General features: G+C 35.9%; 1 protein-coding gene across 2 annotated transcripts in view; it reads right to left on the bottom strand.

Annotated features, from left to right (window-relative positions):
• Window positions 1-493: 493 nt before the first annotated feature.
• Window positions 494-22,073, bottom strand: part of SLC25A31 (solute carrier family 25 (mitochondrial carrier; adenine nucleotide translocator), member 31) — a 35,273-nt gene continuing 13,693 nt past the window's right edge. Inside the window, exons 2-7 of one of the 2 annotated variants that reach the window (XM_011935593.1) lie at window positions 21,776-21,903; window positions 10,293-10,410; window positions 7,480-7,634; window positions 5,909-6,034; window positions 2,080-2,130; window positions 1,296-1,385 (exon numbers count right to left, since the gene is read on the bottom strand). In XM_011935593.1, coding sequence (XP_011790983.1) covers window positions 2,080-2,130; window positions 5,909-6,034; window positions 7,480-7,634; window positions 10,293-10,410; window positions 21,776-21,903 — 578 coding nt within the window. In that variant the 3' untranslated portion in view covers window positions 1,296-1,385. Of the gene's footprint in view, window positions 1,386-2,079; window positions 2,131-5,908; window positions 6,035-7,479; window positions 7,635-10,292; window positions 10,411-21,775; window positions 21,904-22,073 lie in introns of both variants that reach the window. The other variant, XM_011935592.1, reaches the window with a different exon arrangement.

Below are 22,073 nucleotides of genomic sequence, written 5' to 3'. Positions count from 1 at the left end.
TAACCATCTTTCTTTGAACCATTTGATAGTGTAGAAGGAAAGGAAAATATTTTCTGTTTTGTTCCTATAACTCCGTTATGTTGACCACTGCAAGAAATGATGTTTAGAGTTTGATGTTTTTTTTCCTCTTGAGTGATAACACCAATATATTTAAAAGTGTGGTCTGTATTATTGTCCTTGAAATACACTGTCCCTGTGCATGAGGAAGTTCACCCACCCCAGTTTGCCCATTCACAGCCTCACAAAATCTGTCTATAGTTTATCCCCACTAGCTTAACATCCCTTTACTCATTAGAACGTTAAAAACTTGGGGATTTCAAACATACTGTATTCTACAACAGCTCTGAAAAACAAGACAAACTCCTGTACAAAACCTTGGAATGCTGTTTATATCTACCCATTGAGAAATACCTTTCTCTTTAGTTAAGCCAGTTCTGACAAAAATTTTGCTATAGTCTGCTTACTAATAAAGTCAGAGTCAGGGAAGAAAAGATTATAACAGTTTTAAACTTCCTTTATTGTCAACAAAATATACAAACTAATTTTCAAGAGGATATTTTTTGTTCTAAGATATATTCACACTAGCAAGATTTTATTTATTTTAAAGATAAACATTAGCACATAAGCCATTTTTATTTTCCAGTTTCAGTTTTATAATGTCACTAAAGTCTTTAAATGATCACATCTATAATCAAAGGCTGATACTATAAATATTGTACACAGTAATAACAGCTGTCTTAGAAGAGATATAGAACAAAGTTTATTTGTGCCTAGAGATATGATGACATCTATTGATAAGCTTTTAAGAAATATGTCATAGCATATGACTTTAAAAGATGGGAAAACAGGTATACTAAATGAATGGCAATTTAAAAGAGGATACTTTCATTTCTTAGATTTCAGCATTATACGTTTAATTTTTAATCATAAAAAGAATTTTAAACTAACAAAATATACTACCTATAATAAATGAAATATCACACTAAAATGTGTTTGAGTCTAAGTGGGAAGAAAATCCACATTTATCTGATTTTTAGTATTTAAATCCTTGAAAAAATATATGCTTTATTGCAGAACTAGCACTTTAACAAAATACAGACAATAACAACACACTATCAAAATGTATGCAAATGGCAGCTATGTAATTTGTATGTTTAACAAGTTAAATCCATGTATTTCTTAATTTACTCTCCCAATTACCTACCACCAATATCGATATGAAAGAATTCTTTAATTTTATCATATAATACCAACACCAAAGCACCCCCTGTACCACGAAGCACATTGGAGAAAGCGCCACGAAAAAAGGAATTGATTCCTTCATGTTGGTATATCTTCACAAAGCAGTCTAAGGTTCCTTTATATTGCCGTTTAGCCTCACCACTCTATATAAAGAAAGACAAAGGGTTTTCCATTATCTGAATATCTTTTATCTTAAGATAGTCTTCTATTAGCACTAAGGATGGATAAGATAAACACTGTGTTGAGTAGCACGGTGTTAACAGGCATATATGACTACTGTCCCTAGTGGTTAGAGAACATTCATACTTTTCAGGCACACTTGAAAACTGACCATACATTAGGCGTAACAAATGTCAAAGGATGTCATCCCATAGACTATGATTTATCCTCTCACCACACTGCAATCAACTGAGAAATCAATAGCAAAATAGAAAAATGCCATATGGGCTAGGCATGGTGGCTTATGCCTGTAATCTCAGCACTTTGGGAGGCCGAGGCAGGAAGATCGCTTCAGCCCAAGAGTTTGAGACCACCCTGGGCAATATGGGGGCAAAATGCCATCTCAACAAAAAATACAAAAAATTAGCTGGGTGTGCTGGCACATGCCTGTGGTCCCAGCTATCTGGGAGGCTGAAGTGGGAGGATCATCTGATCCTGGGAAGTCAAGGTTGCAGTGAGCCATGATCACATCATTGCACTCTAGCCTGGGTGACAGGGTAAGACCTTGTCTAAAAAAAAAAAAAAAAGAATAAAAAGAAATCATACGTTGGGATGTTAAGAAAAACATTTATTCTTAGAAAACAATGAAAACCAAATGATAACTGCAAAACTCCTTACCTAAATTTTTAAGATGCAGCTTGAGTGGTAATTTATAAGGAAATTAATGACCTTGAAATATTAGAAAAGGCTGAAAGTTAATGAGCAACCTAAACATTTTTAGACAAAGTATAAAGCTAAAGAAAGTAAAAACAAGAAAATAACTGGCAGAAACAATGGAAATAGAAAACACACACAACAACACAAAAAAAGTCCAAAGTTAGGTCTTTGAAATACTTTGCTGACAAAGTTTGGAAATATTGTTTGAGGAGAAAATGCCCCAAGATTATCAGAAATGGCAACAGTAACAAAAATGCAGATGATCCAGAAATTTAAGAGCAAGATGATATCATAAAAACGTCATGACAATTATTTTTAAGTCATAAGAAATGGATGAATTCCTAGAAAAGTATAATTTACCAACAGTGTACAAAAGAACTGGAATACTACAGTTGTTAAAAATTCAATCAGTTGTTGAAAATCTTCTCATAAGGAAAACCACATGTCCAAACGGCTTTACATGTAAGTTCTGCTAAACATTCAATGAACATTTAATTCCAATCTTACAGAAATTATTCTAGTGAAGAGAAAAAGTGGGATGACTCCACAACGTATTTTATGAGGCTCTCACAGCCTTGCTACCGAAGTCAAACTAGAGCAATACAAGAAGGAAAAATACAAGCCAGTGTCATTGAAACATGAATGCAAAAATCCTGAACAAAACCCAGCAATCAAATCTAGCAAGGGCTACAGAATACAATACTTACAAACTGGGTTTATCCCAGGCATACAAGATTTAGCTCTAGAAAACAGATTAATTTAACACAATATGTAAACATATTAAAAGAAAAAAAGGTTTAATCATCTCAGCAGATAGAGAAAGAATATGACTGCCATTCATAATTAAAAACTATTGTAATCCAGGAACAGAAAGGAACTGTCATTACATGATAAAGGATAATAACAAAAAATCCCCACAGTTAATATTAAATTATGTAACACTGAAGTCATTTTCTGTACGATTAGGAACAAGATAAGGTTGCCAGTTACTACTTTGTAAATATAACACTGAATCCGGGGTCTCAGTGAGTACAGAAAGGCAAGAAAGAGAAATAAAAGGTGTAAGAATTGATAAGGAAGGAAGAAAACCCTGATATTAGTTGCAGATTATATGCCTGTTCATGTATATAAAAACTTGGAAGGTATGTACATACACATTCGTGTTTGTATTAGGGTTAACAAAGTTGTGGGATATAAAATGAAAATACAAAAATTAAGTAGTACTGTTATAGGCTGAATTGTTAAAATCATATATTGAAGTCCTAATAACCCCCAGTACCTCAGAATGTGACTGTATTTGGAGATAGGGTCTTTAAAGGTAATTAGAATTAAATGAGATCACATGAGTGAACCCTAAGCCAATATGACTGTACTTATAAAAAGGGGAACAGGCCAGACATGGTGGTTCAGGCCTGTAATCCTAAGCACTTTGGGAGGCCAAGGTGGGTGGACTGGCCTGAGCTCAGGAGTTCGAGACCAGCCTGGGCAACATGGTGAACCCCTGTCTCTACTAAAATACAAAGAATTAGGCAGGTGTGGCAGTGTGTGCCTGTAATCTCATCTACTCGGGTGGCTGAGGCAGGAGAACTGCTAGAACCTGGGAGGCGGAGGTTGCAGTGAGCCAAGATTGCACCACTGCACTCCAGACTCGGCGACAGAGATTCCATCTCCAAAAAAAAAAAAAAAAAAAAAGGAGGAACAGAGGAGGAAAAAAAGGAAAAGAGGAGGAAGAACCCTGTGAAAACACAGGAAGAAGATAGCCATTTATAAGACAAGGAGAGAGGTCTTCAGAGGAAACCAAGTCTGCTGACATCTTGATCTCAGACTTGTAGCCTTCAGAACTGTGAGAAAATAAATTTGTTGTTTAAGCAAACCACTTTTGGGGATGATACTAGCCCTAGCAAACTAATACAGACACACATATATAAGACATCATATTCCCACTTTTTTTCTCTGTACTATTGTGAGATTAGGTTGAAGACATCATGCCCTTTTTATCCTTACACTCAAGTGCATTTTTTTTTTCTTTTCTTTTTTTTGAGACGGAGTCTCACTCTGTTGCCCAGCCTGGAGTGCAGTGGTGCCATCTCAGCTCACTGCAAGCTCCGCCTCCTGGTTCACACCATTCTCCTGCCTCAGCCTCCGGAGTAGCTGGGACTACAGGCGCCTGCCACCGCGCCCAGCTAATTTTTTGCATTTTTAATAGAAGACGAGGTTTCACCACATTAGCCAGGATAGTCTTAATCTCCTGACCTCATGATCCGCCCACCTTGGCCTCCCAAAGTGTCGGGATTACAGGCATGAGTGCATATTTTCTAAATATTAGGCTCGAGTGCATATTTTCTAAATATTAGGATATTTTCTTACATATCCAAAGTACAGTTATCAAATTCAGGAAATTTAATACCATTGACCCAATCCACAGTCTACATGCATACTAATTTTCTATTTTAAAAAGTTTCTCAATGTGTTAAATTAGAGATAACTATAGAAAGAGAAGAAACACAGACGTAAATGGAATAACTCTAAGTATTATCCTGAAAAGAAGTAACAGGTTAGTTTTATCCTGCCAGATTGCCTACTGGTCCTTCCAGGACCATTCTGTAGTCAATAAAAATGAGGGTAATGATAGTAACTACACCTCAGTGTTTTGAGAATTTAATGAGTAAAAGTATAGAATTCTTAGGACAGAATAAAGCATATAATAAGCACTATATTACTATTCTAGTTTTCTGACCTCACTATTTTCACTTGCCCTCATAAAACTTATGACCTGGCTATACTGAACTACTTCTCAAGCCATATTTCTATGTACGATTTTCCCCCTATGCTTAGAATGTTCTCTCACTGACTGAAGTAAGCCTACTCACTGAGATTTAGCTCTCTAAAAGACCACGTCTGATCATTTTAAGCATTTGGGCAACCCTCCTCTGTGTATTCCTGGAAACTACACACATTTGTATTTAAACCATTAACTGTTGTCTTCAATATTAGACTATGAATTTGGGTGCAGATTCTGTCTTTTTCTTTCACCAGAGCGTAGCATAGATAAAGCATGCAAATATTTGCTGAATGAATGAATGCAATAAGTACAGGTTGTTATCCCTTATCTGAAATGCTTGGAACTAGAAGTTTTTTGAATTTTTTCAGATTTTGAAATATTTGCTTTGTATACTTACCAGCTGAGCATCTGAAATCTGAAAAGCTCCAATGGGCATTTCCCTTGAGCATCATGTTGGTGCTCAAAACATTTTGAATTTTGGGGTGTTCTGCATTTAGGATTTTCAGATTTGGGATGGTCAACTGGTAATAACAATAGAGATCAAATTCATCAAAAATTTGGTTTAGGGATTTATATTTAGAACATAAACCATTACAAACAAGTTTTTGTCCTTGGAGTTCAAAATTATTTACTTTCTTAAAAATATATTACAATAAACAATGAAATATTTCAATGGCTCATGACTGGGCTCATTCTACTTAATCTAGTATATCAGTTAAGATAGACATACTCATCCAATTTCTGCCATAACCCTCTACCTTCCAAGCAATATATGCTACAGGAATAGTAGGCATTTCTGTTTTGATGTAGGTGAGGAAGAAGCTTTGCTGGCTGATGGTTATTTTAGGATAGGAAAGAATATAAGACAGAATACATCAAGTATTTATTTTAGCTAAGTAAAACAAATGATCTATGCCTTTCAGCCAAAATTTCACTTAAATTTGATTATACCCAAATATCAGAGATATTAAAAACTCAACTAAGCTTAGAAACAATAACATAAAATACCTGCATCATCATACGTCTTCTAACTGTGTCAAAGGGATAAGAAAGTATTCCAGAGCATGTAGTCACAACTTGAGCAATGAAAAAGGAGACAAGAAATGGAGTTTTCTTTGGCTTTGGTAATAAACCCTAGAAAAGAAAAATGTACCAAGTAACTATCCAAATTTCTAAAATATCTTACATTCGTTAAGTTAAAGGATAATTTTTATAAATATATGAAAGAGGGTCCAGTTATACTTAAAATGCAATAAAAAAGCTAGATTTAATAGTGGCAGATCAATAAAAAGTGGACTGCCACACATGACTACATTTCAAAAGTATATTTCAAAAATATAAAGCATATTTGCCATGATAAGAATTTGTTATTAATGCACATAAAACTAGGGAAGATAGCAGACATTGACAACAAAGAAGTTCTTCCATGGCTCTTCCTTGTGGGGTTAAAAAAAGTGAAAAAAATGCTTGCTTTAATCATCAACACATATTTGATGAGCAGCTTTAAAACTTTAAGCTAGTGGAGAAACGTTCCTAAATTTCACTACTGCAGGTGATAACAAAGAAAACTAGAGACAGAGTATGCACATAACATTTTTTGTGATTAAATAAATGTATGAGATCCTGTAATTTCCATTAACATAGCAGTCTAAAAAATACACTAAAAACTGATCTGTCCAGATTTCATTACTTCCTTTTGGAAGCATTATAATGTAGGCATTAAGAATATGGGTTTTTTTGCTTGCCTTTAACAAGTAAATTACTTACCATTTCTAGGCTATTTACTTAGCAATTCCTAGGCTATTTATCTTTAAACAAAGGGGGGATTTTATTTTTTTATTATTTATTTTAAACAACTAGAAGTATCTTTATTTTCTTGTTTTTTTTTTTATTTCAATAGGTTTTTGGGGAACAGGTAGTGTTTTGGTTACATGAATAAGTTCTTTACTGGTGATTTCTGAGATTTAAGACGTAAAGTACTTAAAAAAGATTCCTAGAACTAAGTAATAGCTAAAAATTGGTAGCTATTATTACAATTTTTCTTCTTCCTACCACATGGAAGTGTTCTTAAAATCTGAAATGAAAAGGTAAATTGCAGAACAACCTGGAGAATACAACACAGAATCTAACAATATCCAGGAGATAACCAAGCTACAGTAGCATTTATTTAGTTAATTTGCTTTGCCTACTTCTCAAAATGACAACATTTGATTATTTGCATATAAAAAGTGATATGGTTAACATGAAATCAGAAAAACTGCTAGAAGATGCCTTTCCATATACCAATGATTTGATGATGATATAAGCTTAATTAGCATTTTTTCATTTGCAGTGTGATGTATAGTGAAAACATCTCAAAAACTTAGATACATGCTTTATAAGTAAAGTCAGATCCACACTACAGTTATAATTTAATTAGGTTATGGCAAAATCATGATTAAGCAGAATTTCATGTCTCTCGTATTTCATCACTGATTTTTATTTTTATAATTAAAAGTAACATATCTGCTGAAAACATTACTAATTAAATAAATGGAAACCATATATGTAATATGTCCAAGTTAAAGTCCCCAGATTACCTTAACTGTGTCATAAGCTCCAAAATAAGAGGCTCGGTACACAATGATGCCCTGTACTGAAACACCAAACCCTTGGTATAAACCAGCAATTCCATCTGATTTTGCTATTTTCATAATACAGTCACCTAAACCCTTGAATTGTCGCTCTTCAGGACCTAAAATAAAGCCATTTAAAATTTATTAGCAACATTATATATCCAATAAACACTTTAATCAAAATAAACCTTCACAGATCTAAATGGTCTGAAATTCCCACTTATAAATCTAACAAAGAAGGCACAAATCAAAATCCTCCCATTCTTTTACAGATAATCAAGATTTCAAGTAATATCTCAAAAGAAATTATGGAAAATATTAATCTCTCATGAAAACAATTTACTTCAAACAACCTACCTTAAAGCATTTTATTAGTTACCAGAAGTTACTAATTGAGGTTCAGAAAATAATTTGAAATGGGCCAGGTGAGATGGTTCACGCCTGTAATTCCAGCACTTTGGGAGGCCAAGGCAGAAGGACTGCTTGAGGCCAGGAGTTCAAGACCAGCCTGGGCAACATAGTGAGACCCTGCCACTACAAAAAATAAAAAAATGTTAGCCAGGAGGCTGAGGCAGGTGGATCACTTGAGACTAGGAGTTGGAGGTTTCACTGAGCTATGATTGTATTCCAGCCTAGGCAACAGAGTAAGACCCTGTCTCTATTAAAACAAAACAAAACAAAACAAAGAAACACTTAGAAATGAAAAACTCGACAGGGCACTGTGGCTCACATCTGTAATCCCAGCCCTTTGGGAGGCCGAGGTGGGTGGATCACGAGGTCAGGAGTTCAAGACCAGCCTGGCCAAGGTGGTGAAACCCTGTCTCAACTAAAAATACAAAAATTAGCTGAGTGTGGTGGTGGGCACCTGTAATCCCTACCCAGAGGCTGAGGCAGAAGAACTGCTTGAACCTGGGAGGCAGAGGCTGTAGTGAGCTGAGATCATGCCACTGTACTCCAGCCTGGGTGACAGAACGAGACTCTGCCTCAAAAAAAAAAGAAATGAAAAACTCTGGGACTGTTGAAAAGCAAAAAGATAAAGCTAAAAACTTGTAAGCATAGTTTAAGATAGTTAACATTTCACATGAAGGGGTCATATTTTTCTAGTATTTTTTGGTTTTATTTTTCTTTTCCCTTGACCAAGAATTCCTTGACAATATTTTAAAACTATTATAAAAGTACAACACAATCTTCTAAAAATAAACTAAATCCTCCTGATTTGAAAGAGAAAACAAAACTATGGGACTTAAAGCAAGATAATATTGAGTTATTTTACCCTCTTATTAATAAAAGTAAAATTTCAACTTCCAGTTAAATAGATGAAACTCACATTTTTATTTTTGCTCAAATTGTCACCCCTTCTGAGACATTTTCTGATCACTTATTTAAAATTGGTATCACTCTCTTCTAACTTTTTTCCCTAGCATTTATCATTAAGTGACAATATATTTTAGTCATTTATTCATTTATTATTACTTGTATCCTCCACTAGACTCTTAGGTACACGAGGCGTGAGCTCTATGTCTTATATGGGGGGTGGGGTGTGAATATGTGTGCATATATATACATATACACACTCACACACACCCTGTATCTGCAGGCACCCTGTAATCCAGAAGGCACTCAATATTTGTTGAATGTATCTCTGTACCCTGAAGAAACTCTGTTACATTAACAATAACGAAATAAAACAGGTTTAAAGCCAGATAGGCCAAGAAGAGAACATGACAGAATGAAATCCACAAAATTTTGCCAGATGGAGAGAATAGGGAGGAGTGGTAACTCACTAAACAGAGCAGAAAAAGCTGAACTTATTTTCTTACAGAGGAAGATATTGTTGGGAAGCAAGCCATTTGATCACAATAACCTCAGAAAGACTTAGAAATCAGAGGAACTAACTACTACTTCCAGGATGAAAGCAAAGGAGCAGGGAGATGCTCAATATTCACAACCTCACCCTGAGCAGCCAAATGACTGACTGTGCTGCCACCCACAGAACTGAACACAAGGTTCCAGATTTAACTGGGCAGTTGTGTGATCTCTGCAAACACTCGAACACTGAAAAAAGACTCACATAAAGATATTTTACTGTGAAATATAAGATCATCAGGGATAGAAAGAAACTAAAAAGAAAAAACATATACTAAAGGATCCAGGGTAAGCAAATTGGTATCTTAAGAGCAACATTAGAAACTAGAAGTCAGGGTAATTTTTCATAATTGTGAAGGAAAATAATTCTAAACTCAGACTTTTATATATGTCTTACCCTTTTTGAGAGGGTAAGACAAATAATTTTTTTTAGATATGTAAGAGGTTATTTTATTTTTTTCACTCTTTCTCAAAAAGTTGCCAAATAACATACTCTTCCAAAAAAAAAGGGTGTAATAACAAAAAAGGGAAGATGTGATATTTAAGTAAGGATAGAGGCAAAGGGACTCCCTAGGATGAGATTTGCGCATCTAACCTAGAAAGGAGCTATAGCTGAGGACTAACTGCATGGAAAAAAATCTAGGAAGGGCTTTCTAGGAAGAAAAATGGGACTAAGTTATAAGCAGTTTTTAACGCTCACTTTTTGGTTACAACAGGCTTTCCCTCCTTCCCTTTTTTAAGGGAAAAGCAGCAAGTAATATACTTTGGGCCCTATGACTCTACCATATGGTTGAGAATAAAGTTTGTAGACTTTATCTGGTAACACTATCATAGCACAATTAATGATAATAAATAACACATGGTTCCAAATGCAAAGAAGGGAATAGTTAGTATTTCTAAAAATCTCATACCTTTTCCAATATCGACACCTAATCGGGTTCGGGCAAAATCTAGAGGATATACTACACATAAGGATGTTGCTCCAGCAGCTCCACCAGAAGCCAGGTTTGCCAAAAACCACCTCCAGAACTGAAACATATTAATTTAAAAGTGATTATTAAACCACAGAATCTAACTGTTTAAGATACCTGGTAAATTCTTGTTTTTATAAATGTTAAAACAACAGATTTATAAGCTACTTTTATAAAGTAAACATCTATAATAATGCATACCATGCTATCCAAAATATTTTCTCTTCTCAGCCACGTAGCCTTTGTTTCACGCAGTCTGGAAGACACAGTTTGGACGCTGACACACTGAAATTCCAGGGTATTTTAATGTTCTCCAGCAAAGCAGCCCAAATTAGCAAAATAGGTCACATAATCAACTCTTCACACTGCATACTCTTTTTTATTAACAGCTACATACATTCTTAATAATAGTGCTTGCTATGATTATAATGTCAGGCACATATGGAGGCTTTAGTTGTGCCCTTTTACTGGGAAGGGTACAGTAAATAGTAGTATGGCAAAAAACTGCAATTACTTTTTGCACCAACCTAAAATATTTCATAATGCCCCAGCTTCACTTTGTAATTTAAATAGAATTAAATTTGAATAGCTCAAAAATATATATTTAATTATGTTCAAATGACAACATGGAAATTGGCAGACATCAATCATAATGTAGTTGCATGGAATTTAAGTTGGCCTCACTGGTCTACTAGTTCACATGAGCTATTGAAGAAGTATAATTATTTTTGATCCACATTTAAAATGTGCCCTCCCCAGGGTCAGCAAGATGCTTTTCAACATCTAGTGCTTACGGGAGAAGAAAGGAGTATCTGAATTGGAGCTGTTATGAAAAATCCAGGATATGAGGCCACTGCAAGCATTAAATACATTAAAGTGAATAATATTCTAGTCACGCTCAATTTCTTGCTTTATTTTCTGGCTTTTATTTCTAACAATAAAGTGTCAGACAGCTTTGCAATTCTCAATGTTCTCTAGTCCTGGAATGCCCTTCCTTTTTTAAACAAAAAAATAGTTATTGCTTCATGCTGTAATTCAAGTTCCACTTCTCTCATGAAATATCTGATCTCCAACCCATCTATTGAAACTGTATATGATCATATCTTTTTCCCATAAATACTGCATCTCTGTCAGAGAATTAAAGTTGAATCCCATGACCAATACGTAAAACGTATTAACATGTTATAGACTCTTTTTTTTTTGAGATGGAGTCTTGCTCTGTTGCCCAGGCTGGAGTACAGTGGGGCAATCTCGGCTCACTGCAGAGACTCTTATTTTTTAAATAGCACTTACAACCGTTTTCTACTTTCAATTTATAATTATTTGTGTACATTTATACTCCTACAGACTATAAATTTCCTTTTTTTCTTTTAATTTTTTTTGAGATAGACTTTTGATCTGTCACCCAGGCTGGAGTGCAGTGGCATGATCTCGGCTCACTGCAAGCTCTGACTCCCAGGTTCACACCATTCTTCTGCCTCAGCCTCCCGAGTAGCTGAGATTACAGGTGCCTGCCACCACACCTGGCTAATTTTATATATACATATTTTTAGTAGAGACAGGGTTTCACCGTGTTAGCCAGGATGGTCTCCATCTCCTGATATCGTGATCCACCCACCTAGGCTTCCCAAAGTGCTGGGATTACAGGTGTGAGCCACCACGCCCAGCCCACACTATAAATTTCTTGAGGTCAGCATTATTTTCCCTTAACAGCTTTACTAAGTATAATTCACACATCATAAAATTCACCTATGTAAAGCATACAATCGTTACTATATTCACAGAGTTGTGCAACCATCACCACAGTTTAGAATATTTTCATCACACCAAAAAGAAACCCCAGGCCTGTTATAAGTCACTCCACTTCCTCCCTACCTCCCTCAGTCCTAGGCAACCATTAAATTACTTTCTGTCTCTAATTATTTGCTTACTTGGACATTTCATATAAATGGAATCACACAAGACACACTCTTTTGTGACTGGTTTCCTTCATTTAGCATAATGTTTTCAAGGTTCATCCATGTAGCAGTATGTATTAATACTTCATTCCTTTTTATTGCCAAATAATATTCTATTTTAGGAACATTGTCTACTCATCAGCTGATGAACATCTGGGTTGTTTCCATTTGTTTGAGGCCAAGATTCTTAATTCCTCTGTTTATTTCACAGAGCAAGTCATGAGGTCTTGCCCAGAGATGTATATTAAATAAATATTTGTTTAATTAAGTATACTGGTAATGCCACTTACTCTTCCCAGACTCCCATGGATCTTTTTAAGCAACACTCATCAGTTTTATTGTATAGGCAGCATGTCTCATCACACAGAAATAATTAGATCAGGAGATTGCATCTGACACAAGAGTAGTTAATCCACAGTGTAGTAGATGATTGGTAACCTGGTAGAAAAAGACGAGCTGGGCCTCTTTCTTGGGAACTGAACTTTAAAGATTCAATACTAGTTATCAATAAGGACAGAAAAGGAAAAGTTAATGTCTTAGACTTTTTGGAGACTGTTTAAAGCTATAGATCCTCTCCTAAGAAAAATTACACATGTATAAACATACATTTTTAGAGTGTGGGGGATTCTGGAAGCATTCATGGATCCCAGGTTAAGAACTTCTGACTTTAGAAAGGCCAAAAAGGATTACTATGATGCAAATATTGAGTGTAAAGGAATAAGAAAATATCAGTAAGTAAAAAAAGTAGGCAATAACGAGAAAACAGAGCAAACATACACACGAAAAGCAGGTAATTAGAGAGAAAGACCAGGTGTCTTGGGAGCGAAAGATGAGAGTATAGTTTGGTCCATAGAGGTGCCTGTAGTTGAAATTCAAGTGCCACTGTATCATTACAATAAATCCTCTTTTTCCTGAGGTAATCTGAGTCAATCTCTGCTTCTGAAAACCAAGCACATCGACCAAACAAGATATGTGGCATAAAGATTTATAAAGTAGACCTTAAGTTCTACTTAATCTGTTTATCTTTCTTGATGAGAAAGAAGGTAGATCAATGATTTTTGGTGTGGATAATCGTGTACTTTATCATTCAAACCAGGACACTTCCAATAGAGAAAGTGGGAGCTATGAAAAAACGACAGGGGCAGGCACAACATGTATAAACAGTATGGCCAATCTATGTAGTGATGGTAAGAAGGATAGAAATAGAGGGAGAAAGGCAGTAAGAATCTGCCCATGCTGAGTGATGATCCTGCATTTATGTAACAAAACCTGTCCCTCCACAAGTAAGATTGAAAATAAAACAGACCCATAAGAGGTAGTATGTATATAAGTATAAATGAGTTTTGGTTGTTGTAAGTTAGTAATTTAAAGTATTACTATATTGGTGTTTTTTTTTCTTCCCCCCAGGTTGGAGTGTAGTGGTGCAATCTGCGCACACTGCAAGCTCCCGGGTTCATGACACTCTCCTGCCTCAGCCTCCCGAGTAGCTGGGACTACAGGCGCCCGTCACCATGCCTGGCTAATTTTTTGCATTTTTAGTAGAGACGGGGTTTCACCGTGTTAGCCAGGATGGTCTTGATCTCCTGACCTTGTGATCTGCCCTCCTCGGCCTCCCAAAGTGCTGGGATTACAGGTGTGAGCCACCACGCCCAGCATACTATATTGTTAAAAGAAGAGGCACAGAGAAGAATCAGGAAGGGAGAAGATGATGAAAGTCTGAGAGTTCTGAGGAAAAATAATCCTATTTATTTTTAATTGTTGACAAATACTGTGTGAAAAGACTCAGGAAGGGAGAAGATGATGAAAGTCTGAGAGTTCTGAGGAAAAATAATCCTATTTATTTTTAATTGTTGACAAATACTGTGTGAAAAGACTCAATGATGCATCAAACAACAAATGCCCTGAGACCAAAGTTGTTTAAAACAACTTGTCTGGACAGGGAAGAGAGCTGGGAGCAGCTCTAGTCTTCCTCATTGAGGGTTGTGCTGAAAGCTGCTAATGCGTGGCTGACGAACAGTTTATGCCCAGGCCCAGCTGAGGCTCATCCATTCTAGTCGCCTCAGGTGAATTTGGGAGTTAGATTGGAACAAACTAGCGGAGCAAATGCTTTAAGCTCTGAGTCCTACACTCCTTATCTGTACCTTTTGGGTAAAAATAACTACCTCAAAGAGTGAAATGAAAATTCAGTGAAACAACATATAGTAGGCACATACTTCTCTTACCATTTTTTAAAAAACTTTATTTTGAGATAATTTTGGATTCACATGTATTATAAGGAGTAATATACCAAGAGACTATAAATCATTCAACGAATTATCCCCAGTGTACCAGCATATCTGTAGTACAAGAAATGGACATGATGAGGCCTACCCTATTCAGATTTTGTCAGTTTAACATGTACTTAGTTGTGTGTTTATTCAGTTATACACAGTTTTGTCACATGTTCAAATTGGTCAACAGTTCCATGAGAAGGATCCCTCATGCCACTCTTAAAATCACAGCCACTTTTCTCCCCTCTGGCAAACAGTATTCTTTTTTCCATCACTATAATTTCATCATTTCAAGAATGTTATATAAAAGCAATCAGACAGCATATAACCTTTGAGATTGGGTTTTCCTACCTTAAAACCCAAAGTTGGTGCACATATCAAAAGTTTGTTCCTTTTTTGTATACTGATAAAATATACACAAGATTTACCATTTTAACTATTTTAAGTGTACAATTCAATGGCATTAAGTATGTCTGCAATGTTGTTTAAACATTGTCACTACTTCCAGAATTTTTTCATCATCCTAAACAGAACTCTGTAACTCATTAAACACTAACTCCCCATCTCCCCTCTCAGTAGTTTAACAGAGGTTAACCACCTGTTAATTTATAATCTGCCTTCTGTCGCTATGAATTTGTCTATACTAAGTACTTAAGTAGAATCATACAATATTTGCCCTATCAAAAGTTTGTTCCTAGACAAAAATGTCCACTCTCACCATTTCTATTCAACATAGTGATGAAAGTCATAGCCAGAGCAATCAGGCAAGAGAAAGAAATAAAAGGCATCCAAATAGGAAAAGGGGAAGTTAAATTACATGAGTAACTTAACCAAGAAAACTCTAGATATACCTCCCAAACCCTAAATATACCTCTAGACCTGATAAATGACTTCAGTAAAGTTTCCAGATACAGAATCAATGTACAAAAGTCAGTAGCATTTCTACACACCAATAGCATTCAAGATGAGACTCAAATCAAGAACTCAATCCCATTTATAGTAGCCACACACACACACACAAAAATACATAGGAATACATTTCACCAAGGAGGTGAAAAATCCCTACAAGGAGAACTACAAAACATTGATGGAAGAAATCATACATGACACAAACAAATGGAGAAACATTTCATGCTCATGTACTGGAAGAATCAGTATCATTAAAATGACCATACTGCCCAAAGCAATTACAGATTCAACAGAATTCCTATCAAATTACCAACATCAGTTTTCAAAGAATTAGAAAAAAGCATTCTAAAATTCACATGGAACCAAAAAAAGAGACTGGATTGCCAAAGGAATCCCAAGCAAAAAGAACAAATCCATAGGCATCACATTACCTGACATCAAACTACACTACAAGGCTATAGTACCCAAAACAGCATGGTGCTGGTACAAAAACAGACACATAGACCAATGGACTGAATAAAGAACCCAGAAACAAGGCCACACACCTACAATCAACTGATCTTTGACAAAGTTGACAATAATAAACAATGAGAAAAGGACACCCTATTCAACAAATGGTGCTGGGAAAAATGGCTAGCCATATGCAGAAGAATGAAACTGGGTCCCTACCCTTCACCATATACAAATATTAATTCAAGATGAATTAAAGACTAAAATTAAATGTAAGACCTCAAACTAAAAACATCCTAGACAAAAACCTAGGAAAAATTCTAAACATTGGCCGTGGCAAAGAACTGATGACTTAGACCTCAAAGGCAAATGCAACAAAAACAAAAACTGACAAATGGGACTTAAAGAGCTTCTGCACAACATTCAATGGAGGAAACAGACAATATGCAGAATGGGAGAAAATATGTACAAACTATTCACCTGACAAAGGATTAATATCCAGAATCTATAAGGAACTTAAATAAATCAACCTGAAAGAAACCAAATAGCTCCATTAAAAAATGGGCAAAGGACATGAACAGACATTTCTCAAAAGATGACATACAACTGGTCAACAAACATATGAAAAAATGTTCAACATCATTAACTGATATGGTTTGGCTGTGTCCTCACTGAAATCTCGAATTCTATCTCCCAGAATTCCCACATGTTGTGGGAAAGACCCAGGGGAGGTAACTGAATCATGGGGGTCAGTCTTTCCTGTGCTATTCTCATGATAGTAGATAAGTCTCATGAGATCTAATGGGTTTATCAGGGGTTTCCACTTTTGCTTCCTCCTCATTTTTCTCTTGCCACCATCACGTTAAAAAGTGCCTTTCACCACCTGCCATGATTCTGAGGCCTCCATAACCATGTGGAATTGCAAATCCAATTACATCTCTTTTTCTTCCCAGTCTCAGGTATGTCTTTATCAGCAGCATGAAAATGGACTAATACAGTAATCATCAGATAAATGCATATTAAAAGCACAATGAGATACCATCTCACACTAGTCAAAAAGGCTATTAAAAGGTCATAAAATAATAGATGTCAGTCATGTGCAAAAAAGGGAATGCTTATACATCGTTGGTGGGATTGTAAACTAGTTCAACCCCCATGGAAAACAGTATGGAGATATCTCAAAGAACTAAAAATAGAACTACTATGCAATCCTATTACTGGCTATCTATGCAAAGGAAGAGAAACTGTTGTATCAAAAAGACAGCTGAACTTGTATGTTTATCTTAGCACGAATCACAATAACAAAGTCATAGAATCAACCTAAGTGCCCATCAATGGATGACTGGATAAAGAAAATAAATGTGGTATATATACACCATGGAATACCATGCAGCTTTAAAAAAAGAATGAAATAATGTCCTTGGCAGCAACATGGATGAAGCTACAGGACATTATCGTAAGTGAATTAATGCAGAAACAGAAAATCAAATACTGCATGTTCTCACTTGTAAGTGGGAGCTAAACAAGGGGTATACGTGGACATAAAGGTGGAAACAATAGACACTGGCAACTCTAAAAGTAGGGAGGAAAGGGGGGAAGGGTTAAAAAGCTACCTGTTGGGTAGTATGTTGACTATTTGGTTGATGGGTTCAACAGATGCCCAAACCCCAGCACTACACAATATGCCCATGTAACAAACGTGCATGTATCCCCCGAATCTATTATTTTAAAATTTTCTTCCTTTCTATTGCTGAGTAATATCCCGTGATGTGATTTATCATAGTTTAACCATCTGCCTACTGAAGGACATCTGAGTTGTTTCTAGATTTTGCCTATTGCAAGAAAAGCTGCTATTGAACATTGTGTACACTGGTTTTTGTATAAACATAAATTTTCATTTCTCCAGGATAAATTCCCACCCAAAAGTGTAAACATGCATCCTATGGTGGGTGCATGTTAGTTTCTAAGAAATCGCCATACTTTTTTCCAGAGTGGCAATGTCATTTCACATTCCATCAGCAATGTAAGAGTGATTTGGTTTCTCTGCACTGTGACCAATTTGGTGTTGTCATTATTGTAGGTATTTAGTGATATCTTACTGTGTTGTATCAATGACTTAAAAATTTTTTAGGTACAATGGCTAAAAGTATCAATGACTTAAAAATTTTTTTAGTTGACAATTGTATATATTTATGGGGTACAATGTGGAATTTTGATATATATTTATATTGTTGAGTGCCAAGCTAATTAACACGTATGTCGCATACTTAAATTTTTATTGTGAGAACATTTAAAATCTACTCTTTTAGCAATTTTGAAATATACATTATTATTAACTACAGTCTCATGGTATACAACAGAGCCCTAAAACTTATTCCTCCTGTCTAAATGAAACTTTGTACCCTTTGAGCAACATCTCCCCATTCCTCATCTCCCGACCCTCCATCGACCCCAGAAACCACCAGTCTACTTTGCTTCTGTGAGATCAACATTTTAAAATTCCATATATAAGTGGGATGTACAAAAGTCAATAGCAGTATTTGTCTTTCTGCACATGGCTTACTTCGCTTAGTTGGTTATTCCACGTCACAAATGACAGAATTTCTGTCTTCTATAAGGCTGAATAATATTCCACTGAATACATACATTTTCTTTATCTATTCATCTGCTCGTGGACACTTAGGTTGCTTCCATATCCTAGCTATCGTGAATAATGCTGCAATAAACAAGACTGCAGACTGTGCAGATCTCTCTTCATCATGCTGATTTCAACTCCTTTGGATATATAACCCAGTAGTGGGACTGCTGAATACTGTGGGAGTTCTATTTTCAGTTTTTTTTTTTTTTTTTTTTTTTTGAGATGGGGTCTCGCTCTGTCACCAGGCTGGAGTGCAATGGCACGATCTCAGCTCACTGCAACCTCCACCGCCTGGGTTCAAGCGATTCTCCTGCCTCAGCCTCTCTAGTAGCTAGGATTACAGGAACATACCACCACGCCAAGCAATTTACAGATTCAATGCTATTCCTATCAAATTACCAATGTCATTCTTCACAGAACTAGAAAAAACCGTTTAAAAATTCATATGTAACCAAAAAAGAGCCCAAATGGCCAAGGCAATCCTAAGAAAAAAGAATGAAGGTAGAGGTATCATTTTACCCAACTTCAAACTATAGAACTGGGCTAAAGTAACCAAAACAGCATGGTACTAAGACAAAAACAGGCACACAGGCCAATGGAACAGAACAGAGAGCCCAGAAATAAAACTGCATACCTACAGTCATTTAATCTTTGACAAAGCTGACAAAAACAAGTAATGAGGAAAGGACTCCTTATTCAACAAATAGTGGTGGGCTAGCCATATACAGAAGATTAAAGTTGGACTCCTTCCTTACACTATATATAAAAATCAACTCAAGATGGATTAAAGACTTAAATGTAAAACCCAAAACTAAAAAAACTATGGAAGACAACCCAGGCAATATCATTCTTGACATAGGAATGGGCAAAGATTTCATGAAAAAGACACCAAAAGCAACTGCAACAAAAGCAAAAATTGACAAATAGGACCTAAACTTAAGAGCTTCTGCACAGTAAAAGAAACTATTAACAGAGTAAACAGACAACCTACAGAATGGGAGAAAATATTTGCCAACTGACAATGGTCTACTATCTAGCATCTACAAGGAACTTAAAAAAAACTTGCAACAGAAAAACAACCCCACTAAAAAGTGCGCAAAGGACGTGAACAGACACTTTTTAAAAAAAGACATACACATGGCCAACAACCATATGAAAAAGGCTCAGTATCACTGATCATCAGAAAAATGCAAATCAAAACCACAATGTGATACTGTCTCATGGTCAGAATGGCTACTATTAAAAAGTCAAAAAATAATAGATGCTGGCGAGGTTGTAGAGAAAAGGGAACACTTATATACTGTTACTGGGAGTGTAAATTAGTTGGACCATTGTGGAAAGCAGTATAGCTATTCCTCAAAGAGCTAAAAACAGAAGTATCATTACTGGGTATATACCCAGAGTAACATAAATCATTCTACTATAAAGACACATGTATGCGAATGTTCATTGTAGCACTACTCACAATAGCAAAAACCTGTAATCAACTTAAGTGCCCATCAATGGCAGATTGGATAAAGAAAATGTGGTACATATATAACATGCAATACTATGCAGCCATAAAAAAAAAATCATATCTTTTGTGGGAACGTGAACAGAGCTGGAGGCTATTATCCTTAGCAAACTAACACAGGAACAGAAAACCAAATACTACATGTTCTCACTTATAAGTGGGAGCTAAATGATGAGAACTTATGAATACAAAGAAGGAAAAAACAGACATTGGGATCTACTTTAGGGTGCGGGGTGGGAGGGTGGAGAGATGCAGGAAAAATAACTATTGGGTGCTAGGCCTAATACTTGAGTGATGAAATTATCTGTACAAAAAACCCCTGTGACACGAGTTTACCTATAAAGCAAACCTTGACATGTACCCCCAAACCTAAAATAAAAGTAAAAAAACCTCATGTAGCTACATAAGATCCAAATCTTAAACCTTCCAATTCTAAGTCTAGGGAATTTTCTTGGTTACCTTTCTACCTGCGTCCCCTCACCCCACCCCACTACCCTGGCCAAAGCGCAAAGCATTCAATGAACAACTTAATAAAACTGTGAAAAAAGAGAATACAGAGCATAAAAGGAAATTTAATGAAGCAGCAACAAAGAAATGTTCCACAAAGACTTGCTTTTAAAAAACCTTCTAAGATAGCTTGGTTGGCTGAGGCAGGAGTGGGAGGTGAGGAGTGATAGGGAGAAAAAGACAAAAGATGAGGGGGAAGGGAGATTTTGTAAGAGTGAGGGGAAGATCTCGGGAGTAATGTAGATACTATAGTGTATTGGATACAACCAAACAAATAGAAATCAGAATAAATGACATGTAGTTTATATGAGTAGGAAAGTTTGAAATTGAGTTTTGTAACCAAGGGAGTAATTACTTTGAAAACCAAAAATTGGCCGGGCGCGGTGGCTCAAGCCTGTAATCCCAGCACTTTGGGAGGCCGAGACGGGCGGATCACGAGGTCAGGAGATCGAGACCATCCTGGCTAACACGGTGAAACCCCGTCTCTACTAAAAACTACAAAAAACCACTAGCCGGGCGAGGTGGCGGCGCCTGTAGTCCCAGCTACCCGGGAGGCTGAGGCAGGAGAATGGCGTGAACCCGGGAGGCGGAGCTTGCAGTGAGCTGAGATCCGGCCACAGCACTCCAGCCTGGGCGACAGAGCGAGACTCCCTCTCAAAAAAAAAAAAGAAAACCAAAAATTATCCTTGCAATAAAAAGAATTCTCTAGTTTAAATTTATCATTTTCCACTTTTGCTCAGTTTGGACTTCCTATACGCTTTAATCTCACCTAAATATATCTTTATTCTCAAAGAAGAAATAATTTACTTCTTCAGGATATAAATTACCTCAGTAACAGGAACTACGTACTTGTTGATTTCTTTCTGTGCTTAAAATAAGCAGACAAAATGCTGTGTTTCCCCAGTGCAAAACAGTGATAAGATGAAATTACATTAAGTGTAATATTTATTCAAAAAATACTGCCTTGAGACTTACGATTTTTTGTAACAATACACACTTATTATTTTTTCCCACTACTTGAGCACCTTCCCCCCAAATAAAACATCACAGTTAAGATAAATCTAACCATTTTAAAGAAAATTGTAGAGATAGTGAAATATATTTACATTGGATAGGAAATTTATATTGGATGGAAAATTTCTATATTGCAAGGAAAAAGTAAAAAAATATATAATTACCTGTTTTTCTTTATTAACTCCAGACATGAATAGCTGCTTGTATTTGTCCTTAAATGCAAAGTTTAGAGCTTGTGTTGGAAAATACCTAATAACATTTGCCAAATTGCCACGCCAAAAACTGAAGAAACCTATAGAAGGAAACATACAAATACATAAACCTACTTTGTATCATTATTGAACAATTGCCATAGTTTTAACAAATTTAGCGATATGAACTATCTAAAACATACTCTTTCTCATGAGAAAAAGTTTTCTAAAATGTGTGTCTCCACTGAAAAATAAAAAGGTAGTGTTAACT

This window comes from Colobus angolensis, unplaced genomic scaffold (assembly GCF_000951035.1).
Source record: "Colobus angolensis palliatus isolate OR3802 unplaced genomic scaffold, Cang.pa_1.0 Scaffold145, whole genome shotgun sequence".
Taxonomy (NCBI): Eukaryota; Metazoa; Chordata; class Mammalia; order Primates; family Cercopithecidae; genus Colobus; species Colobus angolensis.
This window is presented reverse-complemented; position numbering and strand designations above follow the sequence as displayed.